Raw genomic sequence first — 21,921 nt, forward strand, 5'->3', positions numbered from 1 at the left:
ATTGGTATTGATGAAGTAGCTATCTACTGCTGATATTGGTATTGATGAAGTAGCTATCTACTGCTGATATTGGTATTGATGAAGTAGCTATCTACTGCTGATATTGGTATGCATGAAGTAGCTATCTACTGCTGATTGGTATGGATCAGGCGCCCGCGCCACTTGTGGCGCTTGGAGTCAATCGAAGTGGCGCATGAAGTGGCTCACGGTAATTTTAATAATTTTTTCACTTAAATCTTGAACAAAAAAGAGGTGAAAATACCCAATCTGGGCCTTTAAAAAACCTTAAAATCCATGAGCTTCCGGCCGGGCGCTGGCCCCTGGACCCCCGATAAAGCACCACTGCACCTTAACCGCTATGCATACGCGCTACCTCGCAGAGTCCTCCCTTGATATGTTGGCACTTCATGATCACTAAAATTTTCCAGTTGGCACTTCAATTAAACTAGTTGAGAAGGCCTGGTAGGGATGAATGAAGTAGCTATTTACTGCTGATATTGGTATGGATGAAGTAGCTATCTATATAAGGCACGGTGGCTCAGTGGTTACGGCCTTGGACTCATAATCGGAGAGCTTGCTTGATGTGCATGGGTTCGAGTCCCCGTCCCACCATACCACCGTGTTGCGCCCTTGGGCAAGGCGCTTTGCCTCACCCCACCCAGGTGCAATGGGAAGCTGTTAGGGGTTGTCACAGTCGTTGTACTGATGAACCCTGTGCCAATTGTAGGCTGCAAACGTTCATGGTTCCGACATATTCTAATGATGGTGGAATAAATGTAAAAGCGTTTTGAGGCTGTTTATGGCATAAAGCGCTATATAAATATCTACATTTATTTATTATTTATTATCTACTGCTGATATTGGTATGGATGAAGTAGGTATATACTGCTGATATGGGTATGAACTTAGGCCGAGCTATCTAGGCCAACTGCCGTTATATTGATGAAGTCCCTAATCTACTGCTGATGTTGATATTGTGAAGTAGCATTTCATAATATTTCGTGTTGTTTGGTTGTTTTATTTTTTGTTAATGTTTTTTTTTTGCTTTTGATATGGTCGCATGTTACAATGGAGGATCCGTAACATGAAAACGCTTTCTTCACACTTCAAGTTTGGTTTATTCCAAGATTATAGTTTGGTGTCATTTTGTAGATAATTATGTTCTTTGTCAAATACAAAAAAACCCAAGTCAATTGGACATATACTTTGAGATTTATACTTCAATAAGTGTCAATGGAGGATCCGGGGCTTGAGAGCCGGGGCGGGAGAGCCCCATAGGATTGTACACAAAATTGTGAAAATATGGCCAACTTTAAACCTTTGTATCTTAAAAAGTACAAGTAGCATGGACCACAAATTGCACATATATCATCCTGGATTGTAGCCTGGATTGATCTACCTCATAGTAGGCCCTAGATCAAATGTAACAAATGATGGAACTAATAAATTGCCTAAAATGCTAATTAAGACAGTTTTCCCTACATGTATATATGTCACTCAGTGTACAAAGTGTGCACGTAACGCTCCGACATTTCTAAGTGGCTTATCTCTTGCCAGAGTCACCCTGCTTATTCAAAAGTACACATATTTTTAAGGAAATTTGATGAGGAATTCAATTACCGTATGCTATTAGTTTTAGTGCCAGAAATGGAGGAAAAAAGTTTTGATTGATAATGTCATTAAAATTGTAAAATTATTTTACAATTTTTGACCACCCTGTATGTTTAATGCAAGGGATAGCAAACTCTTTCTTCCTAATTTGCTTGAAGGGCCCATGCAATGTCTTTCTGAATCCATATTTATTTTGAGCTACATAGCTATATGGGGTTCACCATGACAAGAAAGATGCTAATTTTGTTGTTGTTTCACCCTGTATATTTCTTACCCACCCTGTATTATGATGTTATACTTTTAATGGTCTAAAATGTTTTCAGTAAAAGTTGTTTTTAAGTGAATCAAAATTGGTGATTTTTTTCTCATTTTACATTTATGTTACACAAAAGATGACCAGTTCATGACATGCGACCATATGGAGCTCACTGTGACGCTAATTTTTTAATCAATAGCGATAAAATTATTTTGGTTGATTATCATTATCTTAATGTTAATTTGTTTGTTGAAATGAATAAAAATGATAAACATTGAAATATAATTTTAAAAAAATCACGTTTTTATGTGACCGACTCCTAAACAAATCATTCCGACAAGTCGAGACTGCGTACAAGTCTATACAGTGATGTAAATACCGCCCTCTGTCGATATGCCTCACTCTTGTTCATCTTTTTCACCAATGATGATGCTTGTGCTCCGAATTCCTGGCGTTTGTTGACAATCATAAATAATTTATTTTATCTCACCTCGTTGAAATGAACCAAAGAAAAAACTTGGGGAAATTAAGTACGTCTTCTACGGATATTATGATGTACTTTAACAGCCATATCATCACTCAGGAAAATTAAGACGGGACATTTAAAATCCATCATCAATTTCTCGGATGTGGATGCATGTGTGATTCAGTGTGTTAATTTACTGTGTATCACATTGTACGTGTTCAACCAAGCCATAAATTTGACATTACTCACGTACATCTAAACAAGATAAAGACGAAAGTCTCATTTAGGAGGACACATGATGCAGTCCATCAAATGTGTGGTAGTAGGAGATGGGTAAGTGCCTGTAAATTTCAATGTAGGATAACTCTTTAAATTAAATGAAGTGCAATTGATCAAGGTCACCAAGGACAGCTCGACAGCAAACCTTGACGAGCGCGACTACCGTGATGTTGCAAATTTCGGCGCTAACAACGCGTACGGCGCACAGTTCATTCATAAATTTCCACTCGGCAACAACAGATCGCCTCTGCAGCCAATCATTCAGAGACAAGTGCGTAACGCAGTAAATATCTGACGATCCTTACAATACGCATCGTCAAAGGTTTACTGCATAGCCTGTTCATACATACGGCACGCGCTATAATAACAGCATGCGTGATTGGTCGATAGGCGGGCATAACTTTCCGGTCGTAAACAAGCCGCGCTAGAACCGATAGACGCTCGCGAGTAAGATATACTCGCGTATGCTCGCGAGCTATTTACACAAAGCGCGAATGATGTACGCGATGACGATGTTCGCGCGCGTCCAAACACGGTGCCAGTGGAGTGGACTGAGCAAGTAAATGTTTTCTTGAAACAATAAGCGATGGAAATCTTTAAAAAAAAGATAGGGAATTGGTCCTTTTTAGTCTAAAATGACGGGATTTTTTAGTTGTGGAGGAAAATGACAGCACGCATTATGTATGAACGGGCATAAACAATCGTTTAGACACGAAAATATATGAATGAACCCCTAAAGCTAAATCATCTCCCCATATCTGAGCCTGAACTGAAGTGCCCAAAACAAAGGGGAATGATTTATTATCTTTTGCAAAATTCCTTTGCCAAAGGCGGCGAAAAAAAAAATCTTACCCCGACCCCAACTTCCACCACCCCCCCTTGAAGTCTAATGGTGCGTCCCTAATAATCTAACTTTAGAAGCAGCCGTTGGTGCAGGATAACATCAAAAGCCTTAGAAAAATCAAGGATGGCCATATCTGTTGTTTTCTTCTCATCAAAGTTCTTGGCGAGATCATGTGTTGTGAGAATAAGTTGTGACTCGCAGCCAGCTGTGTACATGTAGGAAGTGTAGGGACTGATTGGTGCACAGATGACTGCATTTGCGAATAAACAGATAAACTTGAAGAATTCATTCCAGGGCAAGAAAAACAAAAGGTGGGCAAAGTTGGTATGATATTTTGTGTTTTGCCTTAGAGTGTATAGAAACTTTCTACCGTTGGAAAAAAAATCACCATTGCGTTAAAAAAAAAATAATTAAAAAAAATCGCAACAGCGATTTTTTTTTCCAACTGTAGAAATTTTCTTACTTGTACAATCTAAGGCTGGAAAAAAAATATACCAACTTTGCCCGCCTGTTGCTTTTCTTGCCCTGGGATGAAAATGGAATATTCAGAGATGCGGTATCTGTGAATTCACCAATCAGTCCGTACTGGTTTTATACGACTTGTATTGTAACACATCCAGCTTTTGCCCACATGGCCTACATGTACTTTTATACGTACATTACATGATACACTTTGTACACAAATCTTTAATTTACACACCCAGGTTTTTGAATACCAAATCCTACCTTAGTCCTTGTTATGCCGGCTCTCGACCAATCAAATGCGTTGTTATAGTGCGTATACATGTATAAACTGCAGCAAACACGATCTGATCACAAATTTTATGAAAATGATCAGCATCTATCAAATCGTGCATATTGAATACTGAATGTCACCTACAATCTACAAAGAGTGGTAACAACATTGTACAGTTCCAAGAGTGGGAGATAATTGACAAAAGACCCACTTTTTGGTGATAAGGCATTTTAAGTCCAAAATGGGCATTTTAAGGGGGGGGGTGTAGGAAATTTAGAAAAACAAGTTTTAATATTTTTGGGAACTACATTTTGTACCGTAAACCTATAAATTTACAATTTGTAAGTGTCTGGTTTACACTTGTAGCTCAGATTTGTTCCTACATGTAGACCAAAAGTTGTATCTTATTCAATAATTTATACGTATTATGTCGAAATTTTATAATTTTAAAGAATAGTGCAATAGAATATTGATATTCTTAAGTTAGTAGAAAGTACCAGAGAGACCTTCGGGTAACATGCATCAGAAATTCTAGCCTTTGGGAGTAGCGCTCGGGCATCTGAGAGCCCGCCCGAATATCCCAGCCTTAAACCTGTTCCAGAGCTACATTGTGAGTGTACAGCTGTCCCTATTTAATAGGATTGTCCCTATTTTTAATTTTTAATATTGGTGCCTATTTGGGCTTTCAAGCCTTCCGAATTCGGCATCTTTGCAGTACCGGTACATGTGATGATCACAATAAAATGTAGTCAATTTTGGGCATGTCGATTTATATGAAGGCAACCTACATGTACATGTATAAAATTACTGGGGCTTGGCAATGTTGTAATAAGACTGGACCTAGTGTTATTAAGGGGGTACTACACCCCTAATTTGTGACTATTTTTGCATTTTTCTCAAAAAATAATAACACACTGGTAACAAAAGTTATACATATTTTTGGGGCAAGGAATCCAATTACTACACTGACATTTCAGTGACTCAAGACAAGCGGTTCAGTATATATGATAGGAAACGAGGTACATGCTAGCGGTACCTTATTTCTTATCATAAATAACAAACCGCTTGTCTTGGGTCACTGAAATTCCAGTGTAGTAATTGTATTCCTTGCCCCTATAATATACATAAGTTTTGTTACCACTGTGTTATTAGTTTTTGAGAAAAATGAAAAATAGACACAAATTTATCGAGGGGTGTAGTACCCCTTTAAAGTGATGTTTTATCAATTTTGAAGGTGGGCCACATTGACTTTGGGCCCCATGATGCCAACAGACAGAGTAGAGTTGCCAGTTGCAGCGCCTAGTGGCAGCTTTTCACAGGCTCTCTACTTTTCATGTTAAATTTTCCTGTTTTGATGTATTTTTGAATTTAACATTTTTTCTGGTGTCTTGGTTACATACATGGATCACCATTATGTATGGAATTAGCAGATCGAGACCCAATTTTCCATGTTTTGCTTGGATTTTGTATTTTCTTATCCTACTACTTGGACAAGACTGTAACTGTGGGTATAGTAGACCTAATAGCACTGAACACTGGCCTACACATCTCCTGTGCACTGACCACGGGTTTCAAGTACCTCTCAACTTATTGACTGGATCTACTCATGAGATTGTTCCCAATCTACTCAAGTACTCTTCAAGTATGGAAAGTGATCATCATTCTTTCAACTCATCTCAGTCATCCATGTCATGCCAGTTTATAAAACATTCAAAACTTTTTCGCATATTTAATGGCCCCGTGACATGACGTACAACCAATTACAAACATTGTTTTTTTTTTACTTTTTGACAAATTAGGTACGGTATGTAATAAGTGCGTATACAAGGTTTCAGACCTCTCTCTCTCTTTATAAGGAAGGTACATGTACAGGCTCCCAAAGATGAAATTTACTTCAAGGGCAGTTTTTGGGTCTAAATTTAGACCCCAGTACTCCCAACTTGAAATGGGCGCCACGCCACAGAAAATCAATAAGGTTTTTAATATTTCTACACTGTACAACATTTGAGTAAAAAATATCTAGGTGGGAGCCCTCCTTGATTTGGCATGGATTGACCCTTCTTCCCTTGCAATTTTAGAGCTGGTTTTTACCACATTACTGTGAATATTTTTTATGAGACACGCCCTAGCTGCAAACATCCTGTATTGTGATGGGGCAGGTTGGGTTAAATAACCCGGTTTCTCAAAGCTTGGATAGCTCAGGAGGGCTACTTACATACATGTGTACCATTGGGCTTAGGCAAAAATCCCCCCCAAGACAGCCTTATCAAGTAGAGTCGATTGGTCTGGGTTTTTTTTTATGTTAGGTGTTTTTTTTCTGGAAGAGACAAAATGACTCACAGTGAAAAGTTGAAAAATCAGATTACAACATTACATATTTTGAAAACTTTCTGAGAACTTTTTTTCCCATAAAATTTAAGTCAAAATCAATTCACTTTAAATGGCTACATCTGGGTCGGTCGGGCCCGTAAAACATTTTTTTTCATTGCCTCAAACTAACTTCCATGTTTCACCTTTTTGAAATACGGTACAACCTTTCAAGTGTAACTAGATCTGGTTACAGATCTGGACCTAGCCGGGGCCGGAAATGCCAGTCTTAACTTAAAGTTTGACCTTTGACCGGCTATTATGGACATCTCACACCATTAATGGTGCATCACTGTAGCATGTAGGGGCTTTACCCGTCTTCCATATGCTGAGATACAGCTACTTTTCCGTAATTTTAAACATTTTTTGCAAATTTGACGTTTTGACCTCCTTAATGACCTTTGATCCCAATATAAAAAAGAACCTGATATAGACCGAGAAAATGCATTGTTACAGTTTAAAATTAAAAAAATTACTATGCTTAGTTATGGAGATAAAAATTCTTGAAGTTATTTAGCTTCAAACCGGAAATGACGTCTAAATGACCTTTGACCTAAATAATAAAAATACCGTGCATACATCGAGTAACACCTATGCATATATGAAGTTAATGTCACTCTGGTCTGGTTACGTTTTGAGATAAAAATAAATGAACATATTTGATGATTTTTGGTTTTTGACCGGAAGCGACCCCTTAATGACCTTTGACCCCAAAACTGTTGACACCCCAAAGACCCTGGTTAGTAGCAATGCATGTGTGCTAATGACAATACTCTGCTATGTAATTTGTAAAAACAGTGATTTTTTGAATATTTTTAGCTTTCAGACCGGAAATGACCCCTTTAATGACCTTTGACCCCTTATCTGTGAACACCCTATAGACACCGTCTAAAGTCAAGTCACATGACCTAAGCATGTCACCATCACATGTAATTTGTGGAAGAAGAAGCATTTTGAAGATATTTGGTTTTATACCGGAAATGACCCCTTAATGACCTTTGACCCCAAATCTGTGAACACCATATAGACACTGAATATAGGCGATGCATATGTGCAAGTGACGTCATTGTAGGATGTAACATGTAGGTGAAGAAGCATTTTGAAAAATGTTGCCAGAAGAAGAAAGAACTAGATCTGGTTACAGATCTGGACCTAGCCGGGGCCGGAAATGCCAGTCTTAACTTAAAGTTTGACCTTTGACCGGCTATTATGGACATCTCACATAATGGTGCATCACTGTAGCATGTAGGGGCTTTATCCGTCTTCCACAGGCTGAGATACAGCTACTTTTCCGTAATTTTAAACATTTTTTTTTGCAAATTTGACGTTTTGACCTCCTTAATGACCTTTGACCCCAATAAAAAAAACCTTATATACACCGAGAAAATGCATTGTTACAGTTTAAATTAAAAAAATCTACTATGCTTAGTTATGGAGATAAAAATTCTTGAAGTTATTTAGCTTAAAACTGGAAATGACGTCTAAATGACCTTTGACCAAAAAAATATAAATATCGTGCATACATCGGGTAACACTAATGCATATATGAAGTTTATATCACTCTGGTCTGGTCACGCTTTTGAGATATAAAAAAATGAACATATTTGATGATTTTTGGTTTTTGACCGGCGACCCTTAATGACCTTTGACCCCAAAACTGTAGACACCCTTAAGACCCTGGTTAGTAGCAATGCATGTGTGCTAATGACAACACTCTGCTATGTAATTTGTAAAGACAGTGATTTTTTGAATATTTTAGCATTCTGACCGGAAATGACCCCTTAATGACCTTTGACCCCTTATATGTGAACACCCTATAGACACCAACCAAAGTCAAGTCACATGACCTAAGCATGTCACCATCACATGTAATTTGTGGAAGAAGAAGCATTTTGAAGATATTTGGTTTTATACCGAAATGACCCCTAATGACCTTTGACCCCAAATCTGTGAACACCCTATAGACACTGGATATAGACAATGCATATGTGCAAGTGACGTCATTGTACGATGTAACATGTAAGAAAAGAAGCATTTTGAAATTTGTTGCCAGAAAGAAGAAAGAAAGAACTAGAGTCAACAGACGCTGAATACAAGCCGCAATTTGACCCTATAACTTGACCCCTGGGTTACGGATGGGGTCAACTGCTCTTGCATTGTGCTTAGGATGTCATAAGAAATATTCCTGGTGAATTTCAGCTTAATCGAACTTATACATGGATTTTGATTTTTTGAAAATGTTTGATTGACCTTTTGACCCCCTTAATGACCTTTGAAAAAAAAAAAAAAAACCCTTATGTACACCGACAAAATGCATTGTTCCAATTTTAATTAAAAATTCTAACATGTTCAGTTCTTGAGATAAAAATTCTTGAAGTTATTCAGCTAAAAACAGGAAGTGACCCCTTAATGACCTTTGACCCAAAATAAAAATACCATGCATACATCAGGGAACACTAATTCATGTATGTTGGTTATATTATTCTGGTCTGTTTACATTTTGAGATAAAAATGTTTTGAACATTTTTGATAATTTTGGTTTTTGACCGGAAGTAACCCCTTAATGACCTTTGACCCCGAAACTGTAGGCATCCTAAAGACCCTGGCTAGTAGCAATGCATGTGTGCTAATGGCGACTCTCTGCTATGTAATTTGTAAAGACAGTGAATTTTTGAATATTTTTTAGACTTTGACCAGAAATGACCCCTTAATGACCTTTGACCCCTTATCTGAGCACACCCTATAGACACCGACTAAAGTCGAGTCACATGATATAACCATGTCCTCATCGCATAAAATTTGTGGAAGGAGTAGCATTTTTTGTGAAATTTCATTTTTGACCATTATAGCTAGGTCAAAGGTCACGGCGAGGTCAAAGTCAAATGGAAGGTTTGGCCTAGCCCAATGGTCATTTGGGTCAACTTTGGTTGAAATCTGTCAATCCGCTATGGAGCTACATGCAGTTGATTGCGGTTGCCAGAAGAAGAAAGAAGAAAGAAAGAATTGAGAAGAGACAGAACAAGCCGACATCCGTCGTCGGCTTGTAAGAACTAGATCTGGCTACAGATCTGGACCTAGTCGGGGCCGGAAATGCCAGTCTTAAATTAAAGTTTGTTTACCGGCTATTATGGACATCTCACACCATTAATGGTACATCACTGTAGCATGTAGGGGCTTTATCCGTCATCCATAGGCTGAGATACAGCTACTTTTCCGTAATTTTAAAATTTTTTTTTTGCAAATTTGACGTTTTGACCTCCTTAATGACCTTTGACCCCAATATAAAAAAAACCTCATATACACTTAGAAAATGCATTGTTACAGTTTAAATAAAAAAAATCTACTATGCTTAGTTATGGAGATAAAAATTCTTGAAGTTATTTAGCTTCAAACCGAAATGACGCCTAAATGACCTTTGAACAAAATAATAAAAAAAAAGCGTGCATACATCGAATAACACTAATGCATATATGAAGTTTATGTCACTCTGGTCTGGTTACGTTTTGAGATAAAAAAAAATGAACATATTTGACGATTTTTGTTTTTTTATCGGAAGTGACCCCTTAATGACCTTTGACCCCAAAACTGTGGACACCCCAAAGACCCTGGTTAGTAGCAATGCATGTGTGCTAATGACAACACTCTGCTATGTATTTTGTAAAAACGGTGATTTTTTGAATATTTTTAGCTTTCAGACCGGAAATGACCCCTTTAATGACCTTTGACCCCTTATCTGTGAACACCCTATAGACACCGACCAAAGTCAAGTCACATGTCCTAAGCATGTTACCATCACATGTAATTTGTGGAAGCAGAAGCATTTTGAAGATATTTGGTTTTATACCGGAAATGACCCCTTAATGACCTTTGACCCCAAATCTGTGAACACCCTATATACACTGGATATAGCCGATGCATATGTGCAAGTGACGTCATTGTAGGATGTAACATGTAAGAGAAGAAGCATTTTGAAATTTGTTGCCAGAAGAAGAAGAAAGAAGAAGAAAGAACTAGATCTGGCTACAGATCTGGACCTAGTCAGGGGCGGAAATGCCAGTCTTAAAGTTTGACGTTTGACCGGCTATTATGGACATCTCAGACCATTAATGGTGCATCACTTTAGCATGTAGGGGCTTTATCCGTCTTCCATAGGCTGAGATACAGCTACTTTTCCGTAATTTTAAACATTTGTTTGCAAATTTGATGTTTTGACCTTCTTAATGACCTTTGACCCCAATATAAAAAAAACCTCATATACACCGAGAAAATGCATTGTTACAGTTTAAATAAAAAAAATCTACTCTGCTTAGTTAGGGAGATAAAAATTCTTGAAGTTATTTAGCTTCAAACCGGCAATGACGTCTAAATGACCTTTGACCAAAATAACAAAAATACCGTGCATACATCGAGTAACACTAATGCATATATGAAGTTTATGTCACTCTGGTCTGGTTACGTTTTGAGATTTAAAAAATGAACATATTTGACGATTTTTGGTTTTTGACCGAAGTGACCCCTTAATGACCTTTGACCCCAAAACTGTAGACACCCCAAAGACCCTGGTTAGTAGCAATGCATGTGTGCTAATGACAACACTCTGCTATGTATTTTGTAAAAACGGTGATTTTTTGAATATTTTTAGCTTTCAGACCGAAATGACCCTTTAATGACCTTTGACCCCTTATCTGTGAACACCCTATAGACATCGTTCAAAGTCAAATCACATGTCCTAAGCATGTTACCATCACATGTAATTTGTGGAAGAAGAAGCATTTTGAACATATTTGGTTTTATACGAAATGACCCCTTAATGACCTTTTGACCCCAAATCTGTGAACACCATATAGACACTGGATATAGCCGATGCATATGGGCAAGTGACGTCATTGTAGGATGTAACATGTAAGAGAAGAAGCATTTTGAAATTTGTTGCCAGAAGAAGAAGAAAGAAGAAGAAAGAAGAAAGATCCGATAGCATCACAAGACCTAGCCGGTGTCCCGGCTAGGTAACTAGATCTGGTTACAGATCTGGACCTAGCCGGGCCGGAAATGCCAGTCTTAACTTTAAGTTTGACCTTTGACCTGCTATTGTGGACATCTAACACCGTTAATGGAGCTTCACTGTAGCATGTAGGGCTTTATCCGTCTTCCATAGGCTGATATACAGCTACTTTTCCGTAATTTTAAACTTTTTTTGCAAATTTGACGTTTTGACCTCCTTAATGACCTTTGACCCCAATATAAAAAAAACCTTATATACACCGAGAAAATGCATTGTTACAGTTTAAATTTAAAAAATCAACTGTGCTTAGTTATGGAGATAAAAATTCTTAAAGTTATTTAGCTTAAAACCGAAATGACGTCTAAATGACCTTTGACCAAAAAATAAAAATACCGTGCATACATCGGGTAACACTAATGCATATATGAAGTTTATGTCACTCTGGTTTGGTTACGTTTTGAGATTTAAAAAATGAACATATTTGATGATTTTTGGTTTTTGACGGGCGACCCCTTAATGACCTTTGACCCCGAAACTGTAGACACCCCAAAGACCCTGGTTGGTAGCAATGCATGTGTGCTAATGACAACACTCTGATATGTAATTTGTAAAAACAGTGATTTTTAAATATTTTTAGCTTTCAGACCGGAAATGACCCCCTTAATGACCTTTGACCCAAATTCTGTGAATAATTTATAGGCACTGGATATAGCCGATGCATATGTGTAAGTGACATCATCGTACTATTTAATTTGTGGCAGAAGAAGCATTTTAGAGTAAAATTGCATTTTGCCATTGTGAGCAGGTCAAAGGTCAAATGGAGTCCAATGTCATGTCACATGTGGGGACATGGTCAGTGGTGTTTGTGACCAAGTATGGTCAAAATCAGTTAAAGCATAACAGAGCTGGGGCGAAACGTGGCAAGTCACGCAAAATGTCACGTGTTGCCAGAAGAAGAAAGATCCGATAGCATCCCAAGACCTAGCCGGTGTCCCGGCTAGGTAAGAAAGATCCGATAGCATCACAAGACCTAGCCGGTGTCCCGGCTAGGTAAAGAAAGATCCGGTAGCATTTCAAGACCTAGCCGGTGTCCCGGCTAGGTAAATAAAAGTAAATAAAGAAACAAGTCTGCCATTTGTTGGGCAAACCTAGTGGCCTATAAATTAGAAGCTGTGCTTCTACTACTGTTGTACAAAGTACGGTACGAGTTTTGAGAAACTAGCGCACAACTCACTAGGATCTCAAACATGCTCATTCACAGGGCAAAGTTCTATAATCATGTTAACCCCAATGTGTGTATGGAGTCTGTGGACACAGATAAAACCTTTAAAATATGTTATGGGTACAAAAACTCATTCTCTACAAATTGAGGTCAGATTTTGAAATGATTAATATCAAATGAAGATTAAGGAACTGTGCCAGTGGGGATGAGAGTATTTTGGTTCCTAGTGACTCTAGAGGTTCACCAGGTGTAAAATTCACCCTTAAAAATCCAAACAAAAAAGGAGTTCAAAGCGTTGAATTCAGCCAAGCATTGTGATTTGGATCAATGAAAGCTGGAGGTCATCTCAGGCCACTCAGTGGTATTATAAAATAGGGAAGTGGTTTACTCTGGAACAAATGTTTGGACAAATGTAAAGGTCATTGGAAGGGTTGCCACTCAACTTTATTCCAGTCAAAATCATAACAATATTGTTATAGCTTTAATAGGCCACATAAAAAAATTATTAGTTTCATGTTTGCCTCTCTCCACACTTTCTGGGATCAGTTGAAATTTTTTGATTTGTCAATTTTCATGTTAAATTTAAGTTTTTAATATGTTTTAAACATTGACAAATTTAAGACGTTTGTCAGTCAGCATTAAACACTTTCTCATGTTTTTGTGGCACTCTGGGTCTATCCCTCATTTATCTAATAAAATAGGGCCTAATTGTTTTCCTCAAATTTGCGGAATACTGCAAGCGATGTTAATTTTACGTAGAAACTGCTATGTCAATATTGCCCCCTCCAAAAACCACATCACTCCCCCTCCCACACTTTCCCAAAAACATGTGGACATGAAACAATTTTTACATTTTATGTGGCCTTTTAAATATATTGGCATGAAAAGTTGGGGGAAATTGTAGAGTTGAGCTCTACATGTAGTCTGGGGTTTTCCTGAAGGTCTGTGGTCCCATGCAAAATATCAGCAGGGTGTGGTCACTGGTCAGATGCCTTTAATTGTAACAAAATAATTAAAAGTCTCTCAAAAAAGTTCCACAAAATTACTTTGTTCTTCTTTTCTTTTCTTTTTTGCATTTTTTTTTTTACTCCTGAAAATGAAACTTTTTGAAATATTTTTAATGTAGTTATGTAGGCCTATTTGATTTTCCATGTTTCTATCCGGGCTAATATGAAATTGAAAAGCAATGGCGGCAGCTCCAGATCCCACTGATCATGCACTGATTTTGGAGGCCTGGACCCAGGACATGGACCTCATTTTGCATCCAGTTTGACCAAAATGTGCCCTCGAAGCAGTGATCAGGATTAATTACCATAGCAATGTGTTTACACTATTTTTGAATGTATTGCCCTGCACTAGACATTGTGGCATTGCACCTGGGTCTTAATTCTATAGAATTTTCCCATCATGCTGATCACTTGCACTGTAAGATTTGGTGTTTTTAAAATTGTGGTATGTAGTGCACTGTGCACACATAGCAGAGGGGTGTCCAGGTGTCATTTGGACACCCTTTTCAATTTGGACACCCTAAAATTCTGATTTTTATAATGAAGTGTATAGGAAGTGGACACCCTGATTTTGTAGAATAAATTATTTTATTTTTTGACCATTTTGGGCACCCTAAAGACACCCCTTTGGCTAATGCCTTGACACATACACAGGTGATGAGGGCATCCTGCTTTTGGTGCAGGGCAATACATTCCCTTCCCAGATCATGAGTGTTTTTCAAGTTCATACAAAATGAAAAAGGAAGGAGTGTAAAATCAGTCTATAATCCAACAACTTTGACATAATTTTTTTCGTCCTCAATCAGTAACCATGATGATAGCTCCAGCTTTGTGACGGTGATTAGCAATGTACCAATTACATGTATGGTACAATGAAGTAAATTGTAGCATTCTTTTTAGTGTGCCGTACCATGTAGCGCACATGTACAATGTACAAATGTAGCACGCATCATTTATCATGAATTATGGTAATCACACGCATGTTGCATTCAATATGCGCAAGTGTAAACAGCTGTGCCACCACATTTTGTTGAGTATAAAAACAATGGTGAAGTCCTAAAATATATGAAATGAACTCATTGAATTATTTGGTAATGGTATAAAATGATTTGTTTGCATTGGAGGCATTGATGGGGCAAAAATATGACAATTTACTAAAATTTGCATGAAATAGTGAAATTTTCTTTATTTTTATTATGACAAGGTGAATAGGGGGCATGGGCAAATGTTTTTGGCATTAAAAATGATTAAAAAAAAGAACCCATTGCATGTAGTTGACTCTAGAGGGCCTAAAATTCACTTTTGTATGTAAGTCAATTTTTGGCCATCCACATTTTGAAACTCCCGGGGCAAGGCAACTTTCAAGTTTCAAGGGGGAAAACTTTGACGAAAATGGGCTAAAAAGTACAAAAACCCTAAATATCATATGTGACATGATCAAGGGGAATGAGTCGCATGTCGGCCCTGGTCGAAAATGGATTTTACACATGTTTCTAAAGAGGATATTTAGAGCTTTCAAAAACAAAAAACCCCATGTTGATACGACTTTTCTTTGTGAAGTTACGTCAATTTATCAATCGCTGAAAACAATATAAAACAAAAGAATTTTAACACTTTCTTTGCCAATATCTCAAAATCAATATTAGCGACATCCGACTCATTTCCCTTGATCGTGTCACATATAGATATCAGGGTTGCAGCATCCCACAGGGGGGAGGGGGCAAGAAGACAGGAGGCAAGATTCCCCCTTTGCCCCTGGCTACGTCACAGTTTGCAAGTACCGCAAAAATAGCAACACATTTCTTTTCCACACACTGCATGTAAAATTTGAAATTGTTGCGCTACAATATTATTTTAGCATTCCGAGCAGCTACTACAAAAGTAACAACAGGATAGGTCAATGTAACGAAGTTTAAGAATCGCAAATTTAAAAACAAGTGAAGCAGTTCAATACTGGCGTCTGGCAAGGCACAAAAAATTAACAGTGCAAAAATTGAAATTTTACAGCAACTATTTTATACAGTTTTAACATGCTCGGTTTAAATACCCAAGGCACACATGCAGCAATTTGCAGAAGAATACTATGCACAGTATACAATCAGTAGAATATTTTGATTAATAATATATCCCATTTCGGACATTTCTGATGATAGCACCTCCAGATTGTAATCATCATTCACAGAATTCAATTTTACCCCTCTCTTTCTCAAAGCCTGGATTGATAGAACGCTCTGGGTGTGTATTATGATGAGATGACTCACTGTATTGTGGATCAAAGTGCACTGACCAAGTGTTCACTCAGTGAGGATGAGTGATAGTGTTTAAGTATATAGTGCAAGTGAAATCTTGTAAAGAATATTTTTCCAATAATTTGTTTGTTTATTCTTTGATTAGAGCCACATTTGCATTTTTGGACACTCTTAAACCATTTCCATGCATAAACTAACAGTACTGTTTGCAATGTAGGCTACATGTACACAATATTGATGTAAAATTCAATGACAAGTTTGAGTAAAAATTCAAATGCATAGATAAATGGTGCACACATACATTTATGGTTTATGTGGCAGGCCAGGGAATTTGTAACATGAAATTGGGAGTAGTGTTGGCCAAGTCATCAACACATGTATATTTGTATAATCTTACTCAAAGACACTTCAGCAAATCCCATACAAAACACATACGTACACACGCACATAATGACCCAAAAATCTGAAGTACCCCGGACTGGCTCATACCGAAAATAAACAAATAAAATAAATTTTGGATTTATATCCATGCGCATTTTCCACAGAATTCAAAGCGCTGTAATTTTTGCTGCCAAATCGGATTGGTTGGGCGGATCGGGGAATATGTACGTAGATGGGTTGGGGGTGGTTAGGATAAGTAACAAAGATATATCAACATTATATTTTAAATAATACAAAATTACAGACGTTTTGAATTTGCGATGTGAGAACATAGTAAGAACACTGATTTTCAATATAATTACGCACTACATGTGGTGTTTATTAACTTCACTTCAAGTGCATGTGGTAAATATCATGAATCTGTAATATCATTCTTACAGCGTGTTTCTACTGAGCAAACGGTTGGAGGTGAATTTACATTAATTCGGGTGTTGCAAGGAATACGCGTAACAGCCCCAGTAGAAACAGATCGGGTGAAGGTGAATGCATGGTGATGCTAGTGAACCTCACGGCAGTCTGCCAACCACATTTTGAGGTGGTATGTGAATACCCGGTAGCGTTCGCAGTAGAAACAGTTCGGGTACTGTACCCGCGGTAATGATTTAAAAAAAATTTAACTTAATAAGTTAGTAGTGAATTGTTAATCTGCATTAATATACATGTAGTGCAGTAGAAAGTACCTGTTGACGGCGGTAATGCGAGGTGCAGAGTGTAAACATGGCCAAAGAATAGAGCACGTACATGTAGTGCGATGGACTTGAGACTCCGTTCATCGATGTGAGGACAGTGACAAAAACTAAGTCTTGATATAAATACGCTGTTTACATAGCCTATATCGCTGGCTATCGTTGGTGGCAGCAGCATTTTTCTGTAATTATATATTCATATATTCATTATGTATGTACCAAGATGGCGGTCGAGTCCCGGTTCTCTGTCTCTGTGGTGGCAGCAGCATTTTTCTTCAGTCACGTGATAATGGGACATTTTTGTATTGTGCTGATATAGGAGTTGCAAGGGCCTGGCGTAAACACACTTGGTTTTCAATTAACATTTGATTGGATCGGATCTGGAAAAGGCTAAAGTGCAAGTTCGGATCGGCTGGTCTGGTGTGCCAAAAAATGAAATAGGTCGGGATCGGGTGTACTCGTTCAAAATTGTTAGGGATCAGGTTGGACCGGGTTGGTATTATTCGGGGGTTGAGGATTGGGGTGGAAAAAATCTTGCCTGCAGGGCATATACGAATATGCATTCATGACCAAATTCTATCGTTAAAAAAAATTGGTATCGAAAAACATTTCGGTCAGTTGAAATGAAGTTAAAATAAGCTTATTTAGTATCTACATGTACATGTATGTTACTAGCCTGTATAGATTATTCACACTGCACACTCCCATTGCAGGCTTGAGTAACACAAACAGCCTGAACCTGATCTAAACATTTGAAATTGAAAACTAATCAGTGTTATGCATAATGTAATTAGCTGTGGTGGTGTTCAGATGATGGCAAATACATTTAGAGTTTGGATATCTTAAGATTGAATAATGAGTAGAACACTTTAGATACTGGTACATAATAAAACATTGCACCATACATCAAGTAATGACCAGTCTGCGCTATCCATCACAAATTACTTAGACTAATTGGCAGCAAGTTGTTAATTTTGTCAAAAATTATGTGACAATTTGTGATTTTTAGGGAAAGAAAGCCAAACTTGTTTTAAAAGAAATTGGTTAGGACTATATTATATTGAGTGTTAGATATTACAAATGTGGGATGAATATGCATATCTCATATTAAGGGGGTACTACAGTACACCCCTGCCCAATTTTGTGCCTATTTTTGCATTTTTCTCAAAAATTATAGCGGATTGGGGACAAGTAAGATATGATAGGGGCAAGGACTACAACTACTGCACTGGAAATTTTATTTCAGCACAGACAGCAGTTGTGGAGTTACAGTCAAAAATGAGGGAAAACCAATATTTGATCACTAAATCAATAACTACTTGCTTTGAGTTGCTGAATTTTCAGTACAGTAGTTGTAGTCCTTGCCCCTACAATGTATAATATTTACATATCTTACTTTGTCACCAATGTGCTATAATTTTGGAGAAAAATGCAAAAATAGGCACAAAATTGGTCAGGGGTGTAGTACCCCCTTAAAGAAACAAGGATCATTGGGTGGAAATTGACAAAACTTGAAATTTGCAGTTGGTCACAATAATGCCTCTGCCGTGGCGTGGCCAAGGCGATTTCACTTGGAGCTGCCTGTCCCTAGCTTGAGTTTTTTTGGTAGTGGTATGCCACCAGTTTTGAACTTGTGGTCTAGGGAACCGATCGACTGGCCAAAAAAGGGGGTCTTGGGAACTGATCAGCTGCCAAAATCGGGTACAATCAGTCCCGTTTAGCATGGTTAGTAGAGCATACAAGTTGCCCTGAACATAGTCATCCAAGTCTGCTAGAGGGCAGCATACTTGGTTTGATAACAAGGAAAAATTGGAAATTTGTTATTTGTTTATATTTCCTAGAACTAGCCCCATTCCCAATTGCCTCGCAATAAGGGGTCTTCGGGTGACAGAGCATGTGTTCGTAAAAAAATATGGGGTCTTTGGGTGACAGCGATGCTGAAAAAGGGGGTCCTAACAGCCCTACATACGCGTCACCTCCAAAGTTGGAGTGCCCCCCCCCGGGGGCTAGCCAGGCCTGTGAAAACTAGAAAGCATTCTGGCCCTGGCCTTAACAGAACTTTAATATTGGATAACCATGAACACCATATTCCAAAGGACACAGTGTTCATGTGAATACCCCAATCGCTATGCACAAGTCAATAGTGCCAAGATATACATGTATCAATTTCTTTGTTTTGAGATGTTAACTCCAGTGTGATTAAGTGCATCATGTGTGACTTACTATTGTAATAATGAAGTAGTATAAATTCACATTTGCTTGTAGACATAAACAAAAAGAAATGTTGTTATTGTTGTAGCAAAATACATGTGGGTTTGTAGTATTTGTGTGTTAGTTTTGCTGAATAATTCCATTGCTTCAAACATTCATTTGAATGAGCAGGAAATTGAAGAGAGGTTTGTTTGAAAGCACAGTGAACTGGAGGAGAGAGAGGGGGTGAAATGGGGGGGGGGCAGGAAAGGGCGATGTAAGAGCTGGGGAGAGAGACAGAGGTAGGAGAAATGATTCTAAAGATAGCTTTGTTTTTAAAGGCACTATCACTGATTTGCTAAATTGGAAAATGTACAAAATGATCAAAAATCAAGATTTTTGTAACAAGAATTAAAAGGGCATTTCGTGATCCACAGCCTCATCCCCCACTTTTCTCCGAAAAAGTTGAGATTTTTATACTATTGGAAACCTCTAACTACATAATGTTTATGGCAAAAATTTTCTTGTAGATTAATTTGCTTCTAAAAGCAAAAATATTGTCAAATTTGAATTACGTGTAATTCACATAATCATGCGTAACTCGCAAAGGCAAAATCAGAATTTACTGAAATTTTGGGAATAAGCTTTTTTTGTTTATCTACTGAAAAATGTCATAAAAAGAGAATGATTGGATCACGAAATACTCCTTTAATGGGTGATGCCTGAAAATGACCTATTAGGGGTAAAATTATACATTTTGGTCAATGTTGGGGGGGGGGTCAATACCTACACCTATCTCTTGAAAGGAGCTTCATATAAAATATCGACACTGGTTTTATTCATTTTTTTCAAAAATTTTATAATGAAAAAATATCTAAAAAATAAAAATTTTGACTTTTAACCAAGATATTCCTACCCAACGCTCTGCAGGGTCTATTTTTCTATTGTATCCGATTAGAGCGCTGACATATTGGAAAATGTTGCCAATCAATATTCATGAGAGTGTACATTCAACGTCCAGTTTTCGAAATTGGGTGACTTGTGTTTGGTAGGTGTGAAATACATCTGACTGGGCGTTTTAATTACATAAAGAATAAAGGCATTGACATCATCGAATGGCTGCCCAGTGCTGTTATGTGTTTAGTTATTATATAGGCCTAATAATTATTATTAAATGTATTCATCATTCCTTTCTTTTCCCTTCTCTGTACTTATTCTTTCCTAGGCCTACACTTTATCACTCCCTCCCTCTCATTTCCCCCCTCACCCTCCCTCTCTCATTCCCATCATTTTTCTTATATTTCTATTTATCTACTTGTCTTTATTATATCTTTTCATTTCTCTCTTCCTCCAGCCCTCTCTCAATCTCCATATCCCCTCCTCCCTCTTCCTCCCTCCTCCCCTCCCAAGACTTCTCACAGGGGTGAATCTGCCCCTTCCTAACCCCCCTCCCCTTATTGGGTATGCCACTATTTCTATACCAATCTCCTTCTTAAAATAAAATTAAATGGAAATTTCTTAAAAACAACCTTTATAGGCATATACTTATACTTACATGTATACGTATAGCGATTACCATTATAGTGTAATATAGATATATGGACTGGACATGGCAGCCTTCATACATTCTAATGTGTAATCGATCCGCAAGAGCATTCAATTTATTTAAATGAAACGCCTAACGTCAGGTGGGTGGTAAAGATGATTGCATCGACAGCTAAAGCCTCCTTTATAGAGTTCAGACCCACACAAGCACACATTTGGGATACGTGAGTACAATGGTACCACTTTACACATGACTGCCCTTACACATGACTGTAGTGTGGTCACTTATTGATACTCGCCTGTTGTGTAGAGCGTTAATATGATGCCGGATCAGTGACCAATTTAATGGCGGAACCCCTTTATTCAAAACAATGGTACCACTTTTATGAATAGCCTGTCGCAACTTCTAATCGGCATCAAGCGAACAAAAGATTATATAATCTATTGCGACTCTATTTCTATTTAAAAGCTCTTTGTTCCTACCAATAGAGGCCGTCAGCCTTTCGCCATCTTGTGGGTACAAATGATCTGTGTGTATGCGTCGGACACTACGCGCAGGGCGCAGCTTGCCAACGCGGTGATTTTGCTGCTCACGCATGGAGATCGAACGACCATCACAGCGTGTACCCACAAGATGGCGGCATATATGACGTCACGCTGACGGCCTCTATTTAAATTTTGTTTTACACTTTTGATGGGATCACTGATGGTGCATTTATTTCATGTTGTAATTAAATTATGATCTTTTAAATATTTAATTTCTTTCATTTTTTGTTTGTTTTCAGAGCTGTAGGTAAAACCTGTCTGTTGATCAGCTATACCACCAATGCCTTCCCTGGTGAATACATTCCTACAGTGTAAGTTTGTAAATTACTGGAGAGTGAAAATCAGAAGGAAATGTCTCCTGCACTTTCTTGTTGGGTTTTTAGGTGGTGGGGGACTGGGGTTGTTTTTCAGTCGGTAATGTGGATATTTGCTTAAAAAATTACCTTTTTCAGGAACTTGGTTTAGCAGCGACAT

General features: G+C 37.9%; 1 protein-coding gene across 1 annotated transcript in view; it reads left to right on the forward strand.

Annotated features, from left to right (window-relative positions):
* Positions 1-2,285: 2,285 nt before the first annotated feature.
* LOC140137672 (ras-related C3 botulinum toxin substrate 1-like) overlaps positions 2,286-21,921 on the forward strand; it is a 46,110-nt gene continuing 26,474 nt past the window's right edge. The window contains exons 1-2 of the mRNA XM_072159424.1: positions 2,286-2,666; positions 21,687-21,758. Coding sequence (XP_072015525.1) covers positions 2,629-2,666; positions 21,687-21,758 — 110 coding nt within the window. The 5' untranslated portion in view covers positions 2,286-2,628. The remainder of the gene's footprint in view (positions 2,667-21,686; positions 21,759-21,921) is intronic.

This window comes from Amphiura filiformis, chromosome 17, assembly GCF_039555335.1.
Source record: "Amphiura filiformis chromosome 17, Afil_fr2py, whole genome shotgun sequence".
Lineage (NCBI taxonomy): Eukaryota > Metazoa > Echinodermata > Ophiuroidea > Amphilepidida > Amphiuridae > Amphiura > Amphiura filiformis.